The sequence below is a fragment of the Clavelina lepadiformis genome, chromosome 1, assembly GCF_947623445.1.
Source record: "Clavelina lepadiformis chromosome 1, kaClaLepa1.1, whole genome shotgun sequence".
Lineage (NCBI taxonomy): Eukaryota > Metazoa > Chordata > Ascidiacea > Aplousobranchia > Clavelinidae > Clavelina > Clavelina lepadiformis.
In genome coordinates this window covers 22,906,951-22,929,592 of record NC_135240.1, presented here as the reverse complement: position 1 = coordinate 22,929,592, position 22,642 = coordinate 22,906,951, and the positions used below count along the sequence as shown (strand labels likewise).

At 36.0% G+C, this 22,642-nt stretch overlaps 2 protein-coding genes across 2 annotated transcripts; both read right to left on the bottom strand.

The window, feature by feature from the left end:
* Nucleotides 1–1,777: 1,777 nt before the first annotated feature.
* Nucleotides 1,778–3,106, bottom strand: LOC143449578 (uncharacterized). The gene is made up of 2 exons (XM_076949840.1): nt 2,924–3,106; nt 1,778–2,651 (listed from the first exon to the last, which is right to left on the bottom strand). Exon 2 carries the CDS (start codon nt 2,594–2,596, stop codon nt 1,778–1,780), a length of 819 nt encoding a protein of 272 aa, XP_076805955.1. The 5' UTR covers nt 2,597–2,651; nt 2,924–3,106.
* Nucleotides 3,107–5,569: 2,463 nt separating this feature from the next.
* LOC143444147 (integrin alpha-2-like) lies at nt 5,570–17,276 on the bottom strand. The gene is made up of 29 exons (XM_076943280.1): nt 16,080–17,276; nt 15,871–15,971; nt 15,631–15,773; nt 14,826–14,943; nt 14,547–14,736; nt 13,799–13,955; nt 13,461–13,558; nt 13,142–13,338; nt 12,879–12,943; nt 12,651–12,801; nt 12,453–12,538; nt 11,644–11,901; nt 11,354–11,554; nt 11,126–11,265; nt 10,748–10,896; nt 10,498–10,652; nt 9,662–9,759; nt 9,461–9,583; nt 9,172–9,340; nt 8,939–9,082; nt 8,697–8,785; nt 8,507–8,593; nt 8,290–8,398; nt 8,035–8,154; nt 7,803–7,931; nt 7,581–7,712; nt 7,328–7,432; nt 7,038–7,166; nt 5,570–6,718 (listed from the first exon to the last, which is right to left on the bottom strand). Exons 1-29 carry the CDS (start codon nt 16,283–16,285, stop codon nt 6,602–6,604), a joined length of 3,966 nt encoding a protein of 1,321 aa, XP_076799395.1. The 5' UTR covers nt 16,286–17,276; the 3' UTR covers nt 5,570–6,601.
* Nucleotides 17,277–22,642: the final 5,366 nt, after the last annotated feature.

Below are 22,642 nucleotides of genomic sequence, written 5' to 3'. Positions count from 1 at the left end.
AAGTTCTAAATCTGGAAACCTTGCTTGAATTCTCAGCTATGGGTCAATCTCAAACAACGGTTTGCATTTGAAAGTGCACACATCCCATGGGTTTGCAAGTCAGAGGTATAAAGTACAATTGCATGTAAAGTACGGTATATAAAGTACAACTGCATGTGTATAATTTGTTGCGTTTCACGACTAAAATTGTTTACTGTTACCGCATGTCTTTGTTAAGATGTTTTAACAAGTCTTGAAGTAAACGAGTACAAGCAGGCTTGGTGACATCATTCGGCGGAACCAATATTGCATGTAAAACAATATACCAGTGAGCTGACAGTGGCTTGGAATCATATGCTGTCATCTTGCAGGCATGAGGAAAGATTAAGAAAGAAACTTTTTCGTACACGAAAGATGTTTGATGATTGCCTAACGATTGGGTCTTGGGTGGTGTGTGTAGCTGCACTAGTGATCACACCACCTGGTTACGAATTGCAGCAGGTAGTTGAATGTGAGTTCTGGGCCAACCTTTATGAGTCTCAAAAGGTCGTGAGCACTTTTCATGCCCAGAAAGTTTGAATGACCCTGCTGATTGATAAATATTTATCGCCTGCTTACAAACGTTGTTTAGCGATGACTGTAGTTTAAATTATGTCTTTATGTTTGACTGCTAATGTAAGCCCGACCGCTTAATGTGGTGACATTCCTTTGTCTTGCTTGTTTGCCTCGTGCATAATCACGCCGCCTTAATTGGTTTTTGTGTTGGTTTCATCTGTACGACGTTATTCAGTAGTAAGCGTAGTGTGGGCTTAATACTAAGAGTTTATCTATATAAGTGTTATATAGTTTACAGTCACGTCTTACGTAACTAATTATATTATATTTTATTTTTAGGACTAGCAATTCTGTTCTAGTAAAGCCTTATTTACTTTGATTTCATATTTGAGTTTCAAGGTCATGACACTTACTCGATTAATGTGAAGTTGAAATTCTGGTTGACTGTCAGTAATAGCTTTCTTATTGGTTTAACATCAATTAGCCCAAATGTTGATATTGATTTAACTTCATTACATCGCTTCTTCATTGATAAAACACATTGATGTACAATAGACAGTAGCAAAATAGCAACGCTCGTTGGACTGAGTTTTAGTAGAATGAATTAAAGGATACCGTAACTACACAGACGCAAATGATTGGGCTACATGATTTTTTATGTTTAAAACAATTTTAATTTATTTAACTTATTATAATGCTTCGCGTTGCTAATTTCTTCACGTGACGCCTAATTCGACACAGGCTAAACACCTATGAAGTACACTTATGACTTCAGTTGACTACCACGCAAGGAAAGCAACAGCAGCAGCATATTGTTAAGTATCTTGACTAATTTATGACATAACAAGAGCCTTCATCTACGTCACAATGAAAATATTCAGTTAGTAGGGGAGGGTGGGGTGAAGCGGACCACCTAAGGCTTAAATCGTTACAATTCACTGATTTCACCAAAACATTTGACTTGTTTGTTTTGAGAGTTAACTCTAAGGTATTTCGCTAATTTTTGAAGTGCCCTTTTATTGATTGCTTGCTTTCTTACATAATTTTTTTTTTATTTATAAGCACCTCCAATAATCCACTTTACCCCACATGTGTGGGGTAAGGTGGACCACCGTAAGTTTTGAGTAAACAAGGCAATTTGTTCCACATCACAATCAATTTATTTACAAATTTTCATCATAAGCGAAGTAGTTATGAAAGTAATCGCAGTTCACCATCAATTTTTAAAAACACAAAAACAGGATCAGGAGAAGAGGATCTTCTTCAGTTGGTTTAACAAAGGATAAAAGTGCTTAAACCAAGAAGTAAAAATATCAAGCTGCATCAACCCAGAAGGGTGGCATGAATAACCAGTGCCAGGTGGAGTTCCATCAAGCAATTCTGGTTTCATACGCTGTCGTGGAAATATGAGATAAGGTGGAACGTAACTTCCTCCAGCAGACATGCAAATCACTGCAGTGCACAAAGTGCCTCTTTCTGCTGAGGTAATACTTCCAACCTGCTTTTTCCCCTTCAACGCAAGCACCTTGGATTGCTTTGTCTGAACTGTCGTAATTCCAGTTTTGTCGACGTTGAACACATTGTGATGCTTAAAATGATGCAAGTTCATCACTTCTCCCAGGAGAGCAAAAAACTTGCCGACGCTAACACGATTAAACCCTCTAGCACGAGCAGCAGATGTAGGCTCTGGGGTGCGAAGGCTTAATTGTGGATTGCGTTGAAGAAATCCACTTACCCAATCAGCACCAGCAAGTCTCTTTTCCATGTTGAACCTGTGCTTAATTTGATTTTTTTCTGCCAATTCAAATGCAAGTGATTGGAGATGTTTCCTAGTGACCCCAAAGAATTGCCGCTCAAGTTCGAGCACATGTGAAACTAACTCTTTTTCTTGGGCTTCGGAAAATGTGGAATGAAACCTTCCCAGTCCCTTTTTGCTCCCAGTAGCATTAACATTATCTCCTTGGACCCTTCTTTTGAGTGTCGTTTTGGGAACTCCATACTCTTTGCTTGCTTTATGGTAGCCCATTCTCTTTTCATTTACTGCCCGAATGGCGATAGTCATAGCCTCTTCGGTCCAAGATTATTGATTTGATGTCCTTTGGCGGTTACGAGGCATTCTACAAAACAGGATTACAAGATAAACATCACCTAATTCGGTCATGAAACTATAAACAAGAAAAAGTTAACGACGGGGTAAAGTGGACCACCACTGGTCCACTTTACCCCCACCCCTTGGTTACTATTATTTTGACTGTTGGCCAAATTTTGGCTAGTCAGTAAGCGTAATGAACCTATGTAATGCGTACGTGATACAGTAAAACTCCTTTCTACCATTCAACCAAACTTCTACCTTATGCATGTAAAATAAAATCTAAGTTACAAGACATACCTTTCAATAGATCAGAGAGTACAAAAAACGAATTCCGTGCCTTTTCTTGCCTTCTTTTCCACGTAACCTCGAATAATGGCGTGTGCAACCACGTTATGTCACGCTTCACTGAACTTAGAGGTATCCGCGCGGTTAAAAAACTTTATTAAGAAAATAAGAGGGGTGTGCCACTTTACCCCGTTGGTCCGCTTTACCCCACCTTCCCTTACTATTGTTCTCTCATAATAAGATCAAGTTGTTTTTGGACTTTTTTGGGTTGTATAAACTACCCGTCAAACCAGTACCGCACTAGTTGTCATGGTCAGGATATAGGCTGTCACCTATCAAGCTATTGGCAGTTAGAACAATCTATACAGGTGGAACAGATACATACATGATATACAGTAGGTATTGTTAAATTTATGAATTAGCGAATTTTGTCTGTGATTACCTATACCAGAGTATTAAGTGAGTAGTGTTCTTTCATATAAGATCAACTTGTTTTTGGATTTTTTTTGTATTTGATTACCTATACCAGAGTATTCAACTTGTTTTTGGATTTATTCATTCTATTTCTTTGCATGATGATTGCGTTATTATATCGGTTTCGTTTTGTCATTGGAATGTCATCATTGCTCACGTATCCCACTACCAGGTTGATTAATTATAAGAAAATTGCACAGCAGACTCATAAACACAACTTCAAACTTTAAACCTTCAACAACTACCTTTAACCTATTTCGTCATAATCTTAATCTACATTTTTTGCAACTCTCTTATCATTCATGTTAAAAGCTTTCGTCAAGAAACTATATCTTTTCTTGTTTTAGTTTTCTTTACAACACTGTTTGTATAACATTCTTGCATTATGGTTTGCTTAAGAAGAGTAGACACGTCTGAAATATTATAGTTGGTTCAGATATATGAAAATAGAGCAAAACCTATGCACGTCCTTAGATTGGTTGTAGGCGACTTATTGAAACATCCTGGTAGGCATATCCTGTAGACCTATACCTTGTACAACGTTCAGGAAAGGTAACTTCGTTGACAGCGCGCCAGTGCCCACATTTTTCTTTCAGGTGGTCACGAGATGTGAACATTACTCAATTGAAAAGAAACGTAATGCAGACTGGGTGACAACACCTTGGAATATTTACTGTTTTCATTTTGCCAGGTATCGCCAGTGACGTTGTGCGGCAAATATGTGCAAGTGGCGTAAATGAGTCGAAAAGTACGTCGGTGAGCAGAATTATGTCCAAGTGTGCCATAATTTCCTTTGTCATAAATCTTCTGGATCACGACAAAGGTCAACTAAAAAAACGGCATGGGTGCGGTTTTTCTTTTCAGAACGAGCAATAAGATATTGATTGAATTTCTGGAACCATAGCTAAACTATTGCTCGCATTCTGGATGTGGAAATGTTGGCGGGGATTCCATTAGTTTCCAAAATGGACGTACTCCAGCACGCATTAAAATACATTTTTAACATTAGAAATCAATCTTCGTTTATCACAATTTAACAACTATTAATTCTTATACTTATACATAAAATTCCATGTCTATTGCATATTATTCTGAAACAAACCAACTTGTGAGCGACATATAGCGTTAACAGTAGGCCTATATACTGTAGTTTCTGATTTAACTCGACAACAGTTTCAAGTGAACAATTCATGAAATGTGCTTTTCTATTAATAAATATTTGCGCGTACTTATTTACTTAATGTACGACTTGTAATGATCAAGGCCGGATTAACGTAATGACAAGTGTAATGTAGTTGCCACATGCCCAGCTAAGTAAACTTTAATTTAATTAACTCTTTGTATTAGCTGAAATATTTTACTTTACGGTGTTGATTCCCTTATCTATAAGATTTTATAAAATTCGGCAAGCTTTGGAAAAATTGCGCAAGAACTCGTTTGCAAGTGGATGGACACTTGTTAAATTAATATTTGTTAATTTTGAAAACAGTTTAAATTAGCCTACTACAGTACTTAAAAAAATAATTTAGGGGATTCCACAGAAAAAGTTTCCACCAGCTCCACAGTTGGTTAATTCGACTCTGGTATAAATCTGGGACGTGTTTATTTTGTCGGAGATGGTGCTACCTATGCGAAAGCTAACAGGTTTTGTCTTAGTATGTGCTTGTCCCTTATTAAAACTAATTTACCTTACTTGCGTAGTATAACTTTTCACTCAGAAATGTTTTGTTTGCTTGCCAACTTAAATAAATTAAGTTTGATCAAATCGCTCGAACAGTTTGAACAAAATTCAACTTACACGCTATAGTTCAATTAAAACATAAATCGTATTCGGACCGTTGATGGAATTAGTGCGCCATATCGATGACTTCACATCTGGTAAAGGTTCTTCGTGCAGTCCTTCTATCTCTTTACACTGTTCGTTTTTGAATTGATTTGTACTTTTTTAAACTTTATTAATCAGTTGCATAGACGAGTAAGTGATATATATTAAGCATTCCCGGATTCCGTAATGATTAATGTAGAAAAAACGACATTTTAAAGGAACCACTTCATACAATATATGATATGAACGAATCCTGGGCATAAACACGTGTGTGAAATGTCAGCGCCTTGTGAAATGTCGGCAGCAACGGAATAAACAAAAGTACTATATATCGTTCATCAACAATACTATAACACAAATGTTTGAAAATTTTTTTTATTCTTTCTGCTGAAAATCAAGGCAACAAACGGAAATAGATTTCAATATCTTAAACATTTTCGGGCTGGATACATTATATATTTGTTGTAATTGCGAATAAGAAAAAAACAAACAAGAAATTACAAAACGAAAAATAAAGATTAACAAAAACTTTTACACAAAAAGTTCGATGCTGAAATTTTTTTTAATTGCTAAAAACGTATAAACAAGCAATGCTCTATTAGGGCCGTTCAGAGCAATTTTCGTCAGAAATAAAGTATTTCAAAATTTGTAACTGTAAAGTTTGTAAAGCTGTAACTGGTACATCCAATCTAAACATTTCCTGGAAAAAATAAGAAATACTGCAAAATTATTCAATGCGATATTGCATTCATTTTGGGAAACTTTATGAAACGGTAAAGTACCCGAAAGTAGTTTTGTTAAAAACAATCTAAGGTGATAAACTTAAAGATACACAAGGTAATGTTATAACCAACTTAAACCATTTAATTGTTAACTATGTTTTTAAAACAGCTAAAAGTGCTTGTGAAAATCTTAGCTTGTGTTCTCCATATGTCCATTCTGGTTAAATTTGAAGAAAGAAAAAATATATCGAAGCTCTATATGTTCTGTCACCAATGATATACGTTTTGTTGGAAAACGATCTTTAGCAGTTACACAATTACATTCAAAATAAATGGAAACGATTTAAAGAAAAAGGTGTAAGGATTGAAGATTATATTCATTATTATTTTTTATAAAAAATTTTGCATAACTCACCAATAATGCAAGAAAATCAATTTACTTGTAAAGTAAAGATCAATAATGAATAAAATGCATTGTGCAAAAATATAAATCTTGATTATAAACGGAAGTAAATTAAAAAGATAATAATTAGTCAAAATCCAATAAAACATTGACCGTTTTCAAAACAAAAGTTTTAAATTTGAAATTTAACCAGATTAACTGAAATATGTATCTATAAGAGTAAACAATTGCCAAGTTATAAACTAGCCTATAACATACTAAAGGCATCAATCTTTGCAGGAAAGCTCATTGATTGTGGGAACCTCGCTTACGTTCGTGGCATTCGCTTCCTGCCATTGAAGTTCTTGTTGCAAATCGTAATATTTGTTTTTGAAAAATCCGGCCTGCCAATATATATGTACATGCGTTGTGCCTACCATAATTCCTTTTGTTTGTATATATATACATTCAATTTGTTTCAACTACATTATTTTAGTGATAAAGCTTTCCCTATTTGAATAATAATTTGAATTTGTCTATAAACAATTACAACTTTATAACTCTATAACCTTTTACATGTACTTTCACAAAAATTGAATAATTTGGGAACATTTAGAATATTTAAGAACATTAATGACTGATAAGAAAGTAAAATAACAACGAAAAGAAAAGAAAAAAAATTGTAAAAGTAAATTTAAATTTACCAAACAGAGCACTCATTACCTTATACAAAATTATCATAATAACAATTAGCAGAGCAAATGCTCCTCCGCCTGCAGCAATGTAAATCCACGACTGATCAACTGCTTCAGGTGTGACTTCTTCGACATATATTTTTGCCGTGGTCAAGCTCTGAAAATGTTTCTGCGATTATCACTTTACAAACAGTTTCACCAATAAATTTCATCAAACATGATCTGCACTTAAACGTTGCAGAACATGACTGTTACCTACGCTATATCAGAAATATTCATTTTAAATTGCATCGCTTAGCTACTTGTATGAACACATACTTGGTACCGGTGATTGGTCGAATTTTTTCCCATATCATCAAGAATAAGAGGAGAGTTTATGGTGCTGACAGAGAATTCTGACCGAAAACCAATTTCACTTTGATTCTACAAATATACAATTAATTCATTGAAAAAAAGTGGATCCTAATATACAACTGTATTCATTATTATTTTCAATAAAAACGTCACTAAATTTTGGGTATAATGTTGATAAGAGAAAAACAAAGAAGCGTCCGCATATTGAATAGAATACCGAGAGCTGCAGCGAAGACGTCCAAAGACGAAAAGTCGCTGTCATCTCCACTTTATCTTGAGCTCCCAAGTTTTCGACGACGCAGGTGAAATTTTCGCACAGGTGTGAAGTCTGTGACGTCTGACTGCAATCCTGATTGAGTTTGAAAAAATGGGATATCCGTTTATCCTGGTAAGTAAAAGTTACTCTTGTGTCAGTTCAACAATGTTGTATTACACTTACAAAAACTGTCGACTTTATGGGGTTGAGGTTGATTTGGTCAAAAATACTAGATTCATTTCTTGAGTTCCTAACCAATGAGAGGTTGTACTTATTCACTAATGACTTGTCACACGTGCAGCCAACATTTCCCTGTGATATAAAATACTTGGGTTGATTTTGACTGAACTTCAACATCAAAAGTACGTCATAGTAATCCAAAATTATTACTATTAAAATCACTTAAAAAACTTGCCTCAGTAGATCTGCAATCAAGTTTGTACAAATATAAAAGCGGATGATTCGATGTGAGATAACTGGGATAACGAAGCATTAATGTTGAACTTGGAACGTTAGAATACCCCAAACCTTGAACCTATAAGTAACAACACTGAATGTTTGATTTTGCTATAAAGCAAACAAGCGTCCATCAGCATCTTTCTTACACTAACGTAAATGTTCATGCCTGCTATGCAGTTTATACAGCTATGGCTTTTTGTAAATCTTTTACCTCATAAGAGATTGTTACATCGGACGTTTTTGAGCCAATTTCGTAAACGGTGTAAATGGTGCTGTCTTCTGCCGTGAAATTATAGGGGATGATAGTTTCGAAGCTTGTCCTGTGGCGAAGTAAAATCAAGGCTTTAGCTTGAAATTTATTTCCAGAAAAGTGAAAGGTTTAAAACTGATCACTATAAGACTATATTCAAATACAAACTGTTAAATACTTTGTTGCTTGGATGTCCGCTCTATATTTTACGGGTATATCCTTTGTGACGCTGTTGTCCGCCGGATTAATGTCGGTACCGGATGATCTGAAAAATAATTACACTTTGATTTTGCTTATAAACCTTTTCCACAAAATGCAGTAACAAAACTGGTAAAGGACAATGAACCAAGTTTTAAAAATATACTTACAATGAGTCGGCCATTATGGACACGCTAATAGTTTTCTTGTTGCCAGTATTTCTTAAATTTACATGAGATAACTGGTACACAAAATAGCACTGAGAAAACAAAAGAATTTTATTCGGTGAGCATATTTACAAAGCAAACTACAGAATTTTTATAAAGTTGGCCATTCTTTTATAGAATTGAGCGAACGTTATATCACGGTTTAAGTCATGGAAAACATGATGAAGCCATTTTTCTTCACCCACCCAATTCCTTTCAGGAAAAACATTTGAAGGATATTTACTGAATCCAAACGACAAAATCCTGCTGTTTACGGTCTCGTTTCTCGGACCAGGCTGGTTGTCAGTCACGCAGCTTCCTTGAGAGTTGCTGGCACTTGATGCTTCAATCTAATGACAACAATTAAAACTCATCACTCTCCAAACTATACAAGACGCTTAACTTAACTTACATATACCGTAGTTATCCAGGACGTTACCTTTAGGAAACTTAAAACAGAAGAATATGCAATTGTCGCTCTTGAGCTAAATGCGTGTTCTCCTGCATTAGTTAGGTTAACTTTGACAATAACAGGTTTGTTTGCTGTATCGGAGGCAATCACTAAGATGGATCCACCGTCCGTGATATCACCGACAGTACCGTTGTTTCTGGGGAAAACAACAAAATCCAGAAATTCGCTTACTGAATGATTTCATATGGAACATAAAAGCATGCTTATGAAATAAAATGTTACGTTATGATACACTGTTTTGTTATGCTTCAAGTACTTGTTAACACTGAATGGTGGCAGCGTAACATGAGCGTCTACTTGTAGATTATATTCGCAAATCCCGTCATCACCGCAATAGTTCGTGAACATTGTCATATCAGACGCGACATTGCTTGCATCTCTAAATTCAAAAAACTTTTAAAATAGGTAAAAACATCTTCATTTTATTAACTTTTATCAAAAAAGCAATATTACTAACGGTGCGGTTATAGACGAAAGAGAACTACTTCCATGGATCACTGGCAGTCCGTAAGTCATCACAGCAGAAATCGGAACTGAAGTGTTGACCAATTGTTTCTTAAAAGTAAAAACAAGCAAAGCATTTTAAGGGACAACCAGGAACCCATCCTTATTGCTTAACACTTTTAAGCCGTGATAGTCAAAGTAATCACCAAAGTTACTTAAACAGAAGTATTGCTACATAATTTTATAAGCTAAATAGTTTCAGACATATTGTTGTCCTTCGTCAGAGCACTGCTGCGTAAAATACGCTAAAATTAAGTTGTAGACGCAAAATGTGTAGTGATATGTATATGTAATGTATATGTCAGGGATGGGCAAACTTGTTCAGTGAAAGAGTCACTTGTGGAAAACTACAAACACCAGCGAACCGCAAAATCAGTCGTGTCAATACAAATATGGTAAACAATGCGTAGATAATGAACAATAATGTATATTAGTATTACTATGCAGCTAGAAGAGCCACAAAAACCATGTCGGCGAACCGCAGTTTGCCCACTTTCGGTATATGTGATATGTACGCTTTGTATATAGATGTTATTGCAAATGCAAATTATTGAAAATTATCTTTGAACAAAAAAACTGACTACTTTCTACTTCAGCATTTGGTAACCTACTCAAGTACATTATTTTGGGCTAAAAACTACTAAAAGTTAAAGTTAAAGTAAAAGTAGAAATACCCATGCACAAAACTAATTTAGTAAGTAGCCAAAGCAGAAGAAGTGTACTTATACGTAGACTACTTAACTGAAACTACTTCGTTGTTGACCACCACTGCTTATAAGTAATACTAACCTTGGGATACACTCTGAATGCATCACACTTTTCTACGCCCCTGATCAATTTAATTCTCTGCATTGAAAGAGAATATCCAGATTGCGAGGAATTTGCATTTTGCCGTAATTCAACACGTTGCAAATTTGCATCCACTGTCAAGTTGTAGATTACATCTAAAGTGACACAAGAAACGGTTTTAATCAAAATGCTATAATGTTAAAAAAGAAGATATTAAGTCAAACTATAAAGCGGCCATAGCATTAATTACCAACTGAATCTTCCACCGATTTTCCATCCACAGTAAAACACGCTCTGAGTTTCAGACATTCTTTGTTTGGATTTGCGAAACATTCAAATGAGTCGAGAGCTGAGGAATTAAAATGGACTTTTCCATTTAGAGAAGCAACAGGTCGCGTTCTGCAAGATTGATAAATATAAATAACCTTACATCAATCTAATTCTAAGTCAAAAAATCGGTTAAAAAAGTGAAACCGGTGATATACAGTAATTTCACCAGCTATCATATAAACTTCCTTTAATTATTTGCAAAAAAGCTTTGCCAATATATTTAGGATCATGTTCAGCCAGAGGCTATAGGCCACTGTTCTGATAAACAAAATAAATTAATGTTTCCATCAAGTCTCACCTGAAAAGAACTATTGCGTCGGACATGGGTGCTCCCACCAATAGATCAGGATACAAATTTCCATCCACGTCTATATCGCCTTGAAGTGAAAGACCAAAATATTGAAGCCTAAGACCAGTGAACGAAGAGGCTGAAATAATCTGTGAAAAACAATTAGACAAAATACTATTTAAGAAGTTATAAGATTTTATAGAGTGAAAAACATATAAATTCATATGCCAGTTATACTTGTTTCACATCTGGATTAAGACCATCGTTTGCTCCATGGTAAATGTACACTTCACCCTGGTTCGATTCCGCACAAGGTGCCGCTATGGCAACGTCAATAAAGCCATCGTCATTCAAGTCGCCTGCAGATGCCATGGTCGTTCCAAATCGACCTCCCCTTTTGCTGCCGTTAATTTCCAAGGGGTGGTATGTGCCGTTGGACTGTAACCAAAATTATAAAACATTTCGTAATGCTTATAAAACATAAAAAAGTTATTGGTAAAATGCTCAAACTTTAGTGAAAAGCTGACCCATTTTTCCACGGTATTGCTTGGTTGTGAGATGTAAACGAAAACCTTTCCTTCGTCGTAGCTAGTCAATGAATAAAGTGGCGCACTGACCAGTAAGTCATCTTTTCCATCATTGTTGAAGTCAGCGGACAACAATGCTCCGCCAAAGTAACTTCCTATGCTTTGATATCTGGCAGAGCAATCACTACAGGAAAAAGGACGCAAAGTTTGCGCTCCCTGGAACGAGCTGTTGGCTGGCTTGGATTCATGTAAAATAACCTGTTTAACAGATAAAAGGATTTAGTCATTCAGTCACTTATATCATTTCTTGTTTTTGGCGAATTTGGGGATAAACTATAGCGCTAAAATACAATAACATGAACGGGTTAACACAAAAAAGTAAAAAATCCTTGAACCTGCACCAAAATCGAAAAGGTTTTGACTAACTGATGACAAATATAATGTGGCCACTGAACCCAGTTTGGTAATCCAGTTTTTTGGTTATATTTTGCCGATAACAGACTTTCCTCAATTTCATATACCAACTAAGACTTAGGTTACTTAGCAAAACCCAACTTAAAGACACTGACGAAATTGTTTAAACTGTAATAATGTATGTAAATAAGACGCACTAATATTAGCGAGCTTGTTAGGTTACCTCTTAGATTGTACAAAATATATACACTTGAATGTATACAAAAGTCATAAAGAATTCAACCACATTTTGCCAGAAACAGCAGACAAACAGACACCCATCGCAGACATTATTTAATATGAATATCTGTCAGAACAGAAAGTTGTAAACTTCAGGCCTACTGACTGCCATATACCGTTCCATGACTGTAGTGCTTTGGAGCTCCAGCTGCTACGTATTCCACGGTTCCACCGTTGAAAAAGCCGCTGGTTATAGCATAACCTAAAAAGAAGTTGACTATGACTAGTAATCGTTAGAAAACTTGAAATTTTAACAAACCCTCATCTATGTCGGTTGTAATAAGTTCACTGACAGAACTGACAGAAACTTGTACCTAAATAGGAATCAGCTCTTTTGTTTAAGAGTGTAGAGTTAACTTGGTTGGCATCAAACACATCGGCAGTGGGGTCGTCGATTGAATCGTATTTTACGATCGTCCCTCTCCAACCGTTTGCTCCGACAGCGCCAATATATAAAGCGCCCTCCTACAACAAATAACCAAACTGAATGTTTATTGCTAATAACGATTTTAAGTAGTTAAGTAAGCAAGAATTTAACGAACCTGGGAATAGTGACCGGATATTCCAAGCTGTGCGTTTTCCAAAGTAAGATCTACTGCGCCACCACCTGAACCGTCATAGTTGCATAAAATTATTACAAAAGAAAAGTTAAAAGAGTAAGCATTTAGCCGTAAGTACGTCACACCGCCCATTTTGAAGTTAAACAGTTTGTTTATGTTAGGAAAATGAGCAGTTGAAAATAAGGGGAGTATAGATTGCAACCCATGCCAACTTTCATGGGACTTCTTGTTGTGTATGTACAAACCTTCGGCTGAAACTGAAGAAATTGCCCTCGTCAGATTCGATAACTGAACCTCCAAGTCACTGAATTGGGATGACGTCAGAACTCTATCGTAATTGGATCCGTTTCCAGTTGCACTAAGAGCAAGCTGCCTTGTGTCAGCATTATTACCAACTCCAATGGCGTAAACTGTGATGTTTTCTGCTGTTGTCAAATCGTAGCTTAAAAATAATTTCAAGATATATTGTTAGTCTAAAATTTTATAAAGAAAAGGACACTATAGTATGGTCACTCAAAGCTTTTCTCTTTGATTTTAAACCGTATAAAAAAGCTGAGAAATTACCTGTTTTTTAGCTCATAAGCATCAGTTGCCGCGCCATCTGTGATCAGGACCAAGATTTTGGTCGAAACTTCTTTGTTTCTAGACTTTGCAAAATCAACCTAAGAGTCAAAAAGGCCGATCTTTATAAAAAACTATATACGCCTTTTTTTCAGAAGGTTTAGAAACTTATTAACGAGTAGACTCAAAGTTTAAGTTCAACCGAAATTCAATTAACAAACTTTTGATGTATGTTGGAATGTCATATTTATAGTTATTGCAGAGTTTAGTGATTCTGAAAATAATCTTTCAACAACAAAAAAGCTAGAAATTGTTTTAATCGATGTCGATGAATAGTTTACCTTAACGGCACGTTTAATAGCTGTTGCAGTGAATGTATTTCCTGTCTTTAAATGGTTCATGTTCGTCCTTATTGCGTTTTGAAAACAAGTAATGCTGTCACAATCACCAAGTTCAGTTGGCGTGGTATAATAATCCGGGTTATTTAAATCCGGAGTTCTGAAAAGGCACCCCACAATTAGTGAAAATGTCCTCCGCTAAATAAGGAAAAGTATGCATGCTAGGGATGGACCGATACGAACCCAAACCCGAATAGATTCGCCGAATATCGCCTTTATGGAAGATTCGGACGAACACGAATATCAACAATAGCGAACCCGAATACAATATTACTTATAAATTTACTGACTTTCGTAAAAATGATGATCTAGTTTCCCGACAATGCTAAACTAGAGTTAGCGGTACTTACAATGAAGGTCGTTTTCCTAACGATTTTGCTTTTTCGATCGTTTTTTAATATTTTTCGAAAGAAAGCGATTTGTTTATCGATTACATCATGTTACAAGCAAGACTTGACAACTTTTGGAGGAAATTTTATTGTTTGGTTCTAATACGAATAGATTCGGGATTTGTTCGTGTCGACCTTCATGATATTCGGGTTCGCACGAACCCGAATAATCTTACTCGCGGCACATCCCTAATGCATATTCACATACTCACGTTACATATTCCAAACTAATAAAACCAACTAAAACACTGTACATATGTGACTGCATCATCACGATGTAGTCTTGATAAATATTTTCTTACCCAGCACGGACGGCCCTGCTGTATTGATTTCCGTATTGCAATATTCCTATTTGTGTAGTATCACCGATACTATCCTTAAATGTATTAGACACGTTCATCAAAACGCTTTTCATGATCGTAAAGTCGGAATCTTCGATTGAGTTTGATGAATCGATGACGAACATAACATCGAGGTAATTGAGAAAACAAGCTGAAATAGTCGGTATTTTCAAAGAAATTATTATCAGCAGTGTGAGGTGCACGGCCTCGTTTTTAGGCGCAGTCAAATTTATTGCTTACGTATTTCGTTCCATCCAGTCATCAACGTAATGTTATTCGAAAGTTCTCCTGAATAGCATGCACCGGGCGTGTAAATATTGCCAGATCCGCACTGTTTTTGACGGCGATGTGTGCAGGTCTAAAACGTGTGCAATATTTAAATCACGCATCAGAAAAATATCGCCAGTTTACAAAACAAGTGGCTTTACCACATTTACCGTATAAATAGGCCAACATACCTAAGAATGTTAAAATACAGCTGTGACAAGAAATTTGTCACTATCCCAATCGCAATGACTTTTTGTATTTAGTTTAACGGTTGTAATGTTAGTAGCGCCATGTATTCGCTGATTGATATTTGCTTGCTGTTTGTTGAGTGCTATTATCAAGTATTTAGTAATCACGCTTCTCTTCACATTTTTAGTAATCACGCATTCCCGCCATCAGGCTATAGCGTCTTTGTGTGCACTTGTTTTCATGACCCGCGGATGATGTGGTTTTTCCAAGCTAGCAAGTGTGCGGGAAGTTAATTCGACTTTTGGGCGTGGAAGAGGACAGACGTCCTCTATGCTTTATCGATATGTCTGTGGTTCAAGTTCTTTTTTAGTGAACATATGCAATCTGTGCAGTCTAGTGATATTTTTGTGGCTTTTAATATCGTTCCTGCTTATTATAAAGGTTAAGTGTGAGACATAAAAAGCAACAGAATCGGTCTAGCGGTCCGGCCGTCAATTCAAGAATGACCCTGGCAGTTCTAGGTGATAAGAAACAACACGTCACAAAGCTTTACTCTTATAGCTGTCTGTCAGGAAGTATTGAACTTTACCAAGTAGTGGTTGTTGGTTCCATTTTGCTTTATCAAAGTCATTCCCAGTCCATCGGTTTTTCGTTTTTGGTTATCGCCAATCTTCAACATGGAGTCGTCCACCGCGATAGAACAATTGACCTGGTTTGAATCTGCTGGTTTACCTACATAAACGTGAACATTACAAACGAACCAGCAAATTGCTTGCCGCATTCTGCTTCTGCGCCATTTATGAGGCTAATGCTATCACTTAAAGAATACCAGAAAGGTTCTCTTGCGTCACCAGGCACTCGATTATTGCTCCATTTGCACCAGAAATTTGGCTTGAGCCGTTTGCGTATCGCGGCGCCCCGGCAACGACTCTGAAATAATAAAACCTTGCAATAATGCGGAGTTATATAACAAGCTAAAGCGTTTCTTATTAAACGAAGAAACAACCATTTTTTATATTGAAAGCTGAACTAAATTACCTCAATTCATTATTAGCTTCGATGCTTGCGACAAAGTTATATCCAGCGTACATGGAGAAGTTTTGCGAGACCGCCATGCTGGATTTGAAATCAATCAGTAACACTGATTCTGACGGTGTTACTTTAACATTATATCCATTGCTCGCTGACAGCAATGCCAGAACTGAACACGCATAACTCATGATGACAGACAGTTTTAACGCCATAATAACTGCACTATTCAGTAAAATACCTTACCAAAAAAAAAAATAATATCAAACTAATACTTATCGACAACACTTACTGCACCAACAAATGCATATGATCTTTCATAATTGCGTTAAGCAAAATGGTGAAACCTAATCTGAAGGATCGTTTGATATGCTGCTACTGTATCTGAATTGCATATATTGTAGGCGTGTACTAAACTACGCAAACTTACGTCGTGGGTGGCAGGAATGAAGTAAAACTTTTTGTCACATGTTGAGTAGGTGTGAAGCTGTATTATACAAAAAACGGTTTGGTGACACTTAATCACGCGACACTTAATCACGCGACGCTTAATCACCGACACATAATCACTAGGGCAACCAAAAGTCAATATGGTCAATTTTTTTTTACCTGCTCAGAATGCTATGAAACAAGCACAAAACAAATTTCAGCTTTGTACGACGTGTGGTATAGAAGTTATTAGGTCAGATAAAGTCAAAATGTTACGTTAGGTCAAAATACGGTCAAATTGTTTCGTTAGGTCTTTTTTTTAGGTCAAAATCTATTAAACTTGTAATTTTGTAACCATTTTGTAATATTATTCTTCCGTTTTTCTCTTTTCTTGTACCGCAAACAATTCCAGTCCCGCAAATTTTACTTAGAACCCAAGCCACAAAGAGAGGGAAGGCTTTTCAGCGCGTTTGGTGACGTCACGATGTGACGTCATTGCATTTGAAACTGCAAGTTGTCAATCTTAATACGCAGAAACGAAAAAAAAGTCAACACTAGAAAAGCATTTTGTCATTTTTAAATGCAGCTTTAGATTAGAAAGTTGCTGTAGACAGTGTAGAGACTATCAGTATAGCGTTTTTCAAAATGAGGTCAAAATTTAAACTTTTTAGGTCAAAATAAGGTCAAAATGTAAACTTTTTTGGTCAAAATAAGGTCAAAATGTAAACTTTTTAGGTCAAAATGAGGTCAAAATTTGCAAATTTTAAGGTCAAAATTTAAAATTTTTAGGTCAAAAAACTGGTTGCCCTAATAATCACTAAGACATTTAATCACGCGACACTTAATCACGCGACACATAATCACTAGGACATTTAACCACGCGACACATAATCACTAGGACATTTAATCACGCGACATTTAATCACACATTTACAATGTTTATTTACATTTACAATTTACAGCAATGTTATGCATGGGAAATGTAAGCAACTGGACGAAGATAGACTAAAATCTCGCTTGACAGATACCGGTCAACTATGTTTTGCACACGCAGTTTCAGTGCCTTGTACCGCATTGGAATAGAAGGTTGAGTACCAGCAATTCCTTGCAGAAACGTTGCATTTGAATGTCTTTTTCAATTCCCTGTATGAAAGTCCACAATGTCGGGTGGTGGCATTGAAAAAGCACTTGAAGACCAAAAGGCCAACTTTCGACTGCATTTGTGGTTCTTGCAATGCAACCTGCCCCGGCTTCGTAATGATTCCAACTTTCGATTGGAAAGATGGCTGAGCCGTAATTTTCACCACGTCCCGGACGTCGTCTGCCTCTGATATAGGCCTATGTGTGTTCGAAATACGAAAGCAGCTCAGGCATCTTCTTGTGATCGGGCATGCTATCAGCTAAGATCAGAAATGACTCGACTACGTCAGAGGAAGGGACCATGGCTAAGGCTGGTAAACACCGAATAGCTGTTCTTAATTCGTCATTAGACTCCACAGAGACACGAGCTTGAATTATTGAATTTTTCTGACGCTTTTCCGACATCGAAGTGATTATGTGTCGCGTGATTAAATGTCGCATGATTAAGCATCCAAGTCGCGTGATTAAATGTCCTAGTGATTATGTGTCGCGTGATTAAATGTCCTAGTGATTATGTGTCGCGTGATTAAGTGTCCTAGTGATTATGTGTCGGTGATTAAGCGTCGCGTGATTAAGTGTCGCGTGATTAAGTGTCGGTACACCACAAAAAACTACGTGGGTTACGAAAGTTGAGTAATGTATACCTGCAGCAAATAAGGCCTGTTGAAGCTGAAAAGTTGATACTGAAAGCTGAACTAAATTACCTCAATTCATTATTAGCTTCGATGCTTGCGACAAAGTTATATCCAGCGTAGATGGAGAAGTTTTGCGAGACCGCCACGCTGGATTTGAAATCAATCAGTAACACTGACTCTGACGGTGTTACTTTAACATTATATCCATTGCTCGTTGACAGCAATGCCAGAACTGAACACGCATAACTTATTACAACAGATGGTTTTAAAGCCATAATAACTGCACGATCCAGTACGAAAGCTTCAGTGTAAATATTACGAAATCATTAAAGCAGTCTTCATCAACACAAAAAGATAATGAAGCCAAGTTGAATTGAATGACCTGCTTTGTGGCTATCCTGAACTCTGGCTAAAAACTTGGTCGATTAGGAAACCGTATAAAGCCTGTATCTTCATAACTACCTAAACTGAAGAACAACATCCAACAAAAAAGTCTTTTTCAGAATTGGTCTGCAGAATAAGTCAAACCTACAGTTAAAAACCGCTTGAAATGCGGCAACTAAGCACCTTGAAACAAAATTACCCTGTCTACGTGGCGGAAGTAGCTCAAAACTTTATTCTCGCAAGCTACGTAGGTGCGCGGTACTAAATTTATAAAGGTCTATATAAATGACGAGTTAAGTTATTGAGAAAATTATAGCACATATACCGTATTAGACGTACTATGTATTTCTTCGTATAAAGATGATATCAGATTAAGCATTACAATGAAACCTTATTGTAAAAAGATTCGCATATAACAAGAAACCTGTACTTGTTATACGCCGTTTCAAAAATAGTCCTGATTTTGTGAAAATAGTTAAAAGAACAAAGTTCAATTACATTTTGTACGAGCAAACATGTCTGCCTCTACTTATCTTATCGGTATTTCTAAAGACTACCATTGAAATTAATTCAGTAATTGCCATACCTTATATTTTCAAGCCCTATTTTGCGGAAATGTCTGTATTTACGTGTGAATCGCTTAAGCTACTTCAACGGAAATTACTCGATTTTATAAATAAAAGCCTCTTCCTGATACACGTAAATCCAAGCGTGACTCCCTTTTACAACAACTTATTGCTGTCAAAGTTCCCGTGGGTTTCGTATCTTGTTTTAAATATTGATTCTTGAAATTTGCTAACGCCTTGATGACCATAGTCTTTGTCATCTACTGGGTTTCCGCTCAATGTTGCGACGATTAGTGCGGTATCCATTTTGGGGTAGTCACAAATGTGTATGTACGAGTACTTCACCTTGAACGGGCTTTTCTAAGATTCGCCCCAGATTCTGCATACCTCATCCTAGTCGGACGTTACAGGCTAAAGTGGTCCAAAGCGTTGCACTGTGTGTTTATAAAGATTTTCGGTCACAACGTGAATTGATTGCGCCACCAAATCCCCATGGTGATGTAACAAATGCTCGAACTTACTGCGTATGTCTCGAAGCACGTGCTTGGAATGATTCATTCTGCGCTTAGTGCCTCGCGGGTTAAAGGGACAGAATTTGTTGCAATATAATTCTCTTTAAATATATCTTTTCTTGTCGTAATACATCAGCTTAAGTTGATTTTGACAAATGATTGTTTCTTTTTTTGTAGTAAAATCTGCCTTTTACAGTCAAAGGTTTATAATTAAATCCTCTACAACTGTACCAAAAAGTGGCATATTCGACGTTAACTTTTAAGCAATATCATTACAATCCATCATCATCAACGTTTGGATAATACACGTTTATAACATGTCAACGAAATAGAAACAGTCGAGTCCAAATTTGGATTCAAAACGGAAATTGCGTCACGTTTTTATACAGGCTGTATGGTGTAAGAGTTCTTTTTAGCCAGCCAGCCATCGTATATTATGAATTGCCAAACTTTGGTAAACAGGTTTGTTGTTGTATATACATTTTGTATAGTGTTGCCATAATATACTACAGTACACATAAAACGCTTCCTGTTAACCTTGGCGCGGCAAAAATGTGAAGCCGGGCCGTTATCATAACAATTATGATAACGGACCGTAGCTTGCCCAATGCTGTCATTACCTATAACTAGTTGATTACTCAACTAATTTGAAAAGGCTGGGTCCCATCATGCCTAATAGGCGTTATACGAGAAACCGCTTGGACCGTTTATTTTTATGGTCGTTCGCGTTTATATTGTTTAGCTTAAATATTTAATGAGGTAACAGAACTTTGCTCAAAGTAAACTAGGCCTAAATTGTAAGTAGCCAATGACCAGTTACTTTACAAACAACTTAAGGTATGGGAAACACACCACCAGAGAGCAAGAAAAATGACTTAATTTGTCAAAACCAGTGTTTTGGACAAGTAGGCTAATACCAAAAATTGGTTTTGTATGAAAAATCACAAAACGAAAATCATTACTAAGCAAGTAGGTCTTACGCATTTTGCCACTTGCTTGGCCTAGCTTTATATACGAGTCGACTGTTGTGGAATTGAATATGCGGTGTCTTTGGTTATTCCAAATCCTTCAAACTGTGATAACACAACCTTTGACAGCCACGCACAAAAAATTATTCAATTCTTTACGGAAGATTTGCTGAGCGCCCGAGTTAAGCAAGCTTTCCAGCATGCCAGAAGAATACAGTTTAAAGATTGCCGAAGCGTTAAGCTGCAATTAAATCTATTTGCCCCGATGCTTTTAACATATTTTCATCAATGGATCTGAATTCATATTTATTGGACATTTGTAGCTATAGTCTATGCTTCCAAATGTACTATCTGCAAGGAAAGAAAGTTAAGTTAAATGAAATCGAAAGCGATGGATAACATTTTTTGATTTGACGTGAAAGCGTTTGAATTTAACACTATTGATTCCAAAGTAACAAGTGATACAGAATGGACCAAAAATGTCAAATTCTTCTACATCAACGACGGATATTCTTTTCCGCGGACTAAGAGCGTATATAAAGGCAATCTCTTCCTTAAAATTAAAACTCAGCAAATAATGTTTGGCGAGAACCTGTATCTGGCTTTATAAATATCAAACGAGCAAGCAAACTTTTCAGATAACCTAATTAACTTATAGACGTAAGTAAACTTAACAAATCGATAGCTTATGCCCAACGTTTATAGGTTTTTTATTGTTAAATTTTAACTGTTTGCGGATTAAAACGTTTATTCAACATCAGTCGTTTTCTTGAAAAGAATTTTTTTGAATTTATGTTCATTCACAAACATGCAAAGAGATCAATTTTGAGACTTTGTGCTTACAAATGCAACAGCCTAAAACCTGAACTTTCTGACAAAGTTTATTGCTTCGATTTTAAAATTTCTAAATAACTCAAAAGTTATAATAAACATATTATAATGGTGATAATATGAAATATTCCGAATACATATACCGAACCTCCTGACGATTACAACAACACGCTGAAAAACGGATCATACGAAAGGTCAATCAAAGCAAACAAAATACAAAGCAATGCAAGCAAAGAAATTAAAATAAAACTTATATAAGCAAGGGTTTGAAAAGGTTTGTATTGTACACGTCTTTAAATCATTACCAGATCAAAAACCTGTCGATAACGCGTGAAAAGTAATGCTTGAAAATGGTTTTGTTCTATTTTTTTTACTTTTATTGGATTTTATAACTTTATCAAGGAATTCCCCTAGCTATAAAACTCATTATAGTCAGCACACAAGCAAGTCGCAAATTCTACAAAAAAAGAATCATCTTTAGCGAATTATGACATAGCTAAAATATTTGAAGCAATTAATCAATGACTTTCAAAATGTCTAAGTTATATGTTTTATGTGATATTGCTTCATAACTTATATTTTATCGAAAAGATTAGTCCTCTGGTGTACATACAGGTTCGCACAAGAGTAAAATAATGCTTTGAAATGTTTTGTTTTATGCAAGTCAAAAAGCAGCGTATAAATGCAACATTAATTTAAGTAGACATTTTTTTGGTCTTTATTAACTATTTTTGAGACAATTTAACTGTACATTTCACTTTTCTTTGGAAGGTTCCATTTTGTCGTAAAACTTAAGATCAATGAACCTTATACGTTTTTATACACACAGTTGAAAAACAGTTTTTCAAGTTCGTTATAACTACTAAAAATAGCTAAAATCATCATCGATATCCTAACCTGGGTTTTTGTTACTGTGGAGAAAACTAAATGTTAACACCTGAATGCGCTGAAAATTTCCAGCAAATAACTTGAAAGGTTTGACAAAAACTCGTAACTATAGGATGGATTAACTGGTGTTTAACAATAATCCTTCAGGGACCATATTTCGATATTAATAATTAAATAGTAGCTTTTTTTTCAGCTGGAATACTTAACGCTTAAACAAAC